Below are 6000 nucleotides of genomic sequence, written 5' to 3'. Positions count from 1 at the left end.
TCTTCTGCTTGTTTCTTTTAGTCGCTCCCTCTAGATAACTTATAAACAGGCCCCTTGTTAGAGAAAGTTAAAGAAACAGACTCTTTCTTTCATCAGTTATTTCATTAATTATTTCTATCAGACTATGGTTACATGACCTAATTACTATACCTACATTCTTTGAGTAAATATAAGTTCTTAGCCTTGGTACAGGGCTGTACAGAGGATTTCATAGCAGCTTTTCTTGTGCAACTACTGGTTTCATTAGAATATATTTCTTACATTCATTATGTTTTAACTACAAGGTTTATTCTATCCTAAAAGGAGTTCATACAATATCAATAGGACAGGCTCAGTGCCCAGGCGGGGCGCCTCCGGGACAGGTGACCCAGCCCGCGGGGCCTGACCAGCGCGGCTCCGGAACGGGTCGTGCAGCTGCTGCGCACCGTGCCCGAGTCCCCGGGTTTCGCTTTACTGGGGAAAAATTTCAACGTCTCCATTTGTGATCTGAGCTCAGAGAGAAGGTGTCCTGCCAGGTCACACAGCATCGCCGAACCGAGTGACTTGTCAACCCTGACCTGGCCTTCTGCCACCTGCTACTATGCCCTAAACGCGGGCCGGGACCGGCTGGGGGAAGTGCCCTCCACCACGACCCCCATCCCGCGGCCCGCCGCTGCCGCTGGGGTGCGGGGGCGCCGCCCGGGCAGACGGGGGCTGCCACGGCCGGTCTGCCACAGCCGGTCTGCCACGGCCGCTGCACCGGCCCCGCGCGCCTCGGCCCGCCCTGCGCATGCGCCTGAGGTGGCCGCGCAGCCGCGCTGGCCCCCGGGCTCCCCCGGGCTCCCCCGGCCCCGCAGGTGCGGCTGAGGGAGCGCGCGGGGCGCACGGGTGCCGGCGGCGCGGCGGGGCTGCCGTCTCCCTCGGCGGAGGTGAGTGAGGGTCCCGCCCGGCCCGGCGTGTCGCCGCGTCGGCCGCGCTTCGTCGGCCGCCCCACGGTCGCGGTGTGTACTGTTGCCATGGGAACAGCAGGCGCCGGTGGGCTGAGGCCGCCCGCGGCGGGAAGGGTGAGGGGGGCGCGAGCCCCGCGGAGGCGGTGGCGGGTGCTGATCCTCGGCGGGGCCGTGAGGGAGACAGAACCGCAGCCGTGCCCCGCCTGACCGTAGCGTTCGTCCGCGGGGGCTGCCGCCTCGCTGCGGGGGCGGAGGGCTGGGGGGTGCGGTGGCTGGGGCGGGGGGCTTCGCGAAAGCGGCCGGAGCGGGGGGGCTCCGCTCCGTTCCTGGCAGCTTGCTGGCGGCCGCGGCCTGGAGGGGGTCTCGGCTGCTGGTTTGGTTGGTTATTCGCAGAGCCCGGGTTCAGCTCGTGCTCCACAGGTGCTGCTGGTTTGGGGAGTCCCTCTTGTGCAGCTATCTGAGGGCTGCGCTGGAAATCTCGCTCTGTTGAGTGCCCCAGGCTCGGTTTCTTGTAACTTTGTTCTCGTTTCTTTTTGGTAGTGATCTCTTGGCTTCAAAATTCCACCAATCTGAAAGCGTAGCGGTTGTGGTCGATACATTGCTGATGTTGAAAATGACATCTTACAATACCCGTTATTAGTTCACTCTTACTAAACTTGCATTTGGGTGCTAACTGTTGTGGAAATTTGCTTGGGCAGACGGAACGTGGATCCAGATATAGGTGAGCAAATGTTCATGGCTTGAGTACAGGGTTTCTCCTCACTCGGTGATTGCAAGCATACCACTCTGCGTGCTAGCTGTTAAATGACACTGGTTTTGAGGTGGGAGGTAGGATGGCAGAGCCAGTGTGGTGCCACATCTGATGTAGTCAGCCGTGATTCTCTAATGTGTTGATTGACCCAGAGTAAGTGCTGTGAGGGTGCAGCTATCTCACTTCTGGAGATAGCTAGGACTAATCCGGGGTTCTCTGATCCTGTACTGCTATCTATTACTTTCAAATCTTCCTGTACAGCAAAGACCAGACCTCCAGAGGAAACAACTGGGGAAAAAAGACAAGAGCCCCAGTACGGCTCTTCAGACACTGGTGCAATACTCTTCTAGCTTCCAGTAGAGAGTCAGAGAGGAGCTTTTAATCTGTGCAGGTTAAAGGCTACCTGAGAAATGGTGACAGCAGTGGGGGACAAGATCTATGTGCACTGTTTATGCTGTCCCCACTGACACTGTGACGTTCCTTTTATCTGTCCCCTGCTGGCCTTGGGAATCAAAATGGGAATACTACTGGATTTTTCAGGAAGAAGCACTAAGAATTATTTCTTACTTGCAACTAAGATACTTTATTTTAAAAAGGATGTAGAGTAGAGTTTGTGGGAAAAATAGAAATTCTTACAAATAAATACAAAACCAGGCAGAACTAACAGTCTTGTATAAATAATGAAAGTCAAGGGTAAGACCAGATTGTACACTGGGCAGCCAGTCGCTTCCCTTCCACTCTTGTGCAGCTCTTTCATCCTATACTTCCACTTCTGGCTTGTTGCACCTTACTTTGAGTTAGTCTTTGGCACTGTGATTGAATCATTCGGGTACCTTATGCTTATCAAAGTCAAGAAAGCTTCTGGTGACTGGAGGGTTTTTTCCTTATGCACAGGTTGAGGTAGTAATTTTCTGGGAATAGAGCTGGTGTCATATAGCTGAAAGTGCTTCCTCAAATCCTCTGGGGTGTGCGACACTGGAGAGCAGATGAAGCTTGTTTCTTCAGTGTTGCTGCAGCAAAGCAGTTGCTTGGTGTTTCAGCCTTGGGCGTTATAGAAAACAAAGAGTACAAATCATCTTTATCCGTCTTTTGAGAGACAGTGGTTGTGCTGTGATGGCACAGCAGCCAGACTCATTCAGGTGAAGAATTACTCATGGTTCCTAAAGGTTTGAGAGGAAAAGTAAGCTTTCTTATCCTATCGTGTGTGTGTGTGTATATATATATATATATATACATATATACACACACACACACACGCATCTCATATTTTATGACACTGCCTACTTGTTTCTCTGCATTCTATTACATTTTCTGGCAAACGGTTATGGATCAACAGTTAGTAATGCATTGGTATTGTATCGCTACTACTTCTGAATGTGTGCAATGCTACCTTAGGCCAAAATGAGGAGGCGTTGGTGCTCTCCCCGGCCCGGTGCTGTCTGACGTCCCGCTCGCTGCCGCCCCCCGGTGAGAGCTCGGAGCGGGCTCCGCCTCGGCGCTCGGCAGCGGCTGCTGCGGGGCTCAGCCAAGCGTTCAAACCAAGCTAGGTTCTCTTTGCAACGTTAGTGGTTAAAACTTTGTTTTTAATGGATTGGAAAGGTGACTAACGGCGGCTAAATAGTAGGACCTATCTAATGAAGCCTGTAGTACAAAAGTTCCTTTGTCAGTTGCATAGGTAAGAGGTGAAAGCTTCAAAAGAACGTTGATATTGTAATAGCAGTTTGGTCTCAACTGTGGCAAATAAATGCACTTCTAGGATAGAACATCTGCAGTTGACAGCCGAATTAACAAAACTTTAAGCTGAGTGTATCAGAGATGGGCTGTTCCACAGAAACACATTGTACCTCTCAGGTTGCTTCTTAGTTTAACTCTGTAGAACGTATACGTAAATCTCATAAAATACACATTTCAATATCAGATCACAGAGATTTTAAGACCTAAAGAAAACAGTGTCCTTCAAAGATTAAATGTAAGATATTAAATTACATGAGAAGACTTATTTTAAAATTTAGCAAGGTGGGTGGAAATATATAGACCAGAAAAGAAGTGTGAATTAAGTCAAATTTCTGATCTGTAGAATCATGTTGATTATGTTTCAGTATTTATTCACAGCTGTTGTTTCCATGTATGCTGGATAACTACTGTACCGGACATATGGCCCATGCAGAAGACCTTCCACTTAAAGGTCAAAGTCTTGATTCCCAGTGGCTAGGAGAATAGGGAATGATAATATACCTTCTCTATTCAGTGAGGAGTGGCTGTGTAATTGCTCCAAACAGACTGCTGCAGTGGTATTTCTCACTTAACTCTTTTGAATCATATTGTAACAGAGGGATAAGTAGGGAGCATAGACAGCCAAATTCAGTCACAATGAAGAAAAATAATCTGTTAATGGTAATTGGAAAGATTAAAAATACTGTCAGGCTCCGGCTCCTGATCTGTTCCTGTGTTTTATAATTATGCTTCTTTTAGTGACAGAGGTTGGTGCATTGTTCCTTGGCATCTAATTTTATCTGGTGTAGTTCAGCTGGGGGTGGGTGGGTTGTGTATTAATTAAAGAAACTGTGCAAGAATGTATAGGCTTTCAAAATAAAACCAGAAGAAGCAGTTGGAAGTGTAAAAATCCAGAATAAGAAGAATTCTTATTGCTTAGTTTTTCTTGTCTCTGCTTATCAAGTTCTGATAACTGTGCCTCAGGTACTGATAATAGTAATACCTCTGACTAATTAAGAAGCTGGCCTTGGTAAGGTAAATCACTCGTATTGGGTATTTCACAAGTTCATTGGAAAGAAAGTATCTCTTTACAGCATATTACTAAATTCCTGTAATCAAGTGTTAAGAAACAGCGTTGCTGTAGTATTGGTCCCAGAAAGCACTGTGGTACTGAGTGTGGTGTATTTTAGCTCCCTCTACAAAATTAAAGGCCCTCCATGTCACATGCTTTCTGGCCATCAGGATTTTCCTATAGAACTGAGAAATAGTGAGGGAAATGCAGTATCAGCTACTTGAGCACTGTCTAGGATTTTGTTATAATATCTTTTTTAACTACATTGCAGCAGCATAACCATTGATGAATTAACAGTTTGTAATTTAAAACTAGCATTATATTCTGTGCCTTCCTTATATATTTTACAGTGTTCTTCCTACTTTGCAGAGGAATGCAAGCTTCAAAGAGTAAAAATACAGAAAAGGCGGAACCATTCTACAGGCTTTCAGTGCCAAAGCAGAAGACCAGTTCTGAGATTATAAATGAAGCCAGAAATGTTCTACGTACGCTAAGTACTCAGAGACCATTTACACCTACAGAAGATCAAAGGAAACTTTTTGGATATGGATCCTCACGAGCTCCTCAGAATAGACCTCCTTCAGTTTTTAGGTACTGTGGCTTTAAGATTTTTTTCAAATATCCTTTAGCAGCAAGAGATTTGATTCTGTAATTATGTTTCCAGTGACTTTTTTCCCTGTGTTAATCTATTCCTAATCACATCCTTTGCGTTCTTCTAATGATCCTTACTGTTGGTGTTAATCTAAACATCCAGGAAGTTCCTGTGGATTAGAGCTACCAGAGGCAGTCATTACACTGGTTTTGTATGTGGAGAATAGTATAGGCAAATGGTCTGTAATTCACCTTTTTCTTAAGACAATGTATGCTTTTATGTGAGATAGTCTTCAGCTTTTCCCTAGAAACTGTGAAAGCTTGCTTGTTTCCACATAAACTGTTTGCTAGATCTTTTTTCAGAGCTTTCTCAGATCTTTTTAAATACGAAATTGTAGATCTTGAAGTTTGAAATGCTCATTTTTAAACAAAATTTATACTGCTTCAAAATTATTTTTATGTGGAGCTTTGTTACATACTATAATTCACAGAATTCAATAGATCAGTCTTCTGTGACGAGAAAAAAAATGTGTATTGGGCTTTTTTCATCCATTTTCCAAGTCAGTCTTTTAGCTCTCCTTATATGTCAATTCTGTAATGATTGTAGGGAGAAGATATGAACTGTATTTGTAATGTCAGGTGCCAGGCATGCCAGAAGGGATGCTCAAATGTGTTTGAATGGCCATAAAGTAAGTCAGTGTCTATGCTGTTCTCATGGCAGCATGACTTCAGGCTCTCAATGTATCCCATATTCCTTATTGCGTAGTGTTGTGCCCTTACAGAAGGCAAGAGCCTGAGTAGGACTTGGCTGTTGGTGACCAGGTAATGAGGTCTCTCTGGCAGACATCTGTGCTTGTTCTGTCTGTGCTGCTTCAGTGTATGGGAAGGAGCATGCTCATGCCTGCACAAATACGGGTTTTCTGCCATGCAGCGTTCTGCAGCTT

General features: G+C 46.1%; 1 protein-coding gene across 4 annotated transcripts in view; it reads left to right on the top strand.

Annotated features, from left to right (window-relative positions):
• Window positions 1-811: 811 nt before the first annotated feature.
• ARMC2 (armadillo repeat containing 2) overlaps window positions 812-6000 on the top strand; it is a 68002-nt gene continuing 62813 nt past the window's right edge. For 3 of the 4 annotated variants that reach the window (XM_056343693.1, XM_056343692.1, XM_056343690.1), the window contains exons 1-3: window positions 814-908; window positions 1470-1650; window positions 4835-5056. In XM_056343693.1, the coding sequence (XP_056199668.1) occupies window positions 4839-5056 (218 nt within the window). In that variant the 5' untranslated portion in view covers window positions 814-908; window positions 1470-1650; window positions 4835-4838. Of the gene's footprint in view, window positions 909-1469; window positions 1651-4834; window positions 5057-6000 lie in introns of all 4 variants that reach the window. The other variant, XM_056343691.1, reaches the window with a different exon arrangement.

This window comes from Falco biarmicus, chromosome 6 (genome assembly GCF_023638135.1).
Source record: "Falco biarmicus isolate bFalBia1 chromosome 6, bFalBia1.pri, whole genome shotgun sequence".
Classification (NCBI taxonomy): domain Eukaryota; kingdom Metazoa; phylum Chordata; class Aves; order Falconiformes; family Falconidae; genus Falco; species Falco biarmicus.
The sequence above is the reverse complement of the archived record's forward strand: the minus strand, read 5'-3'. Positions and strand labels throughout refer to the sequence as shown.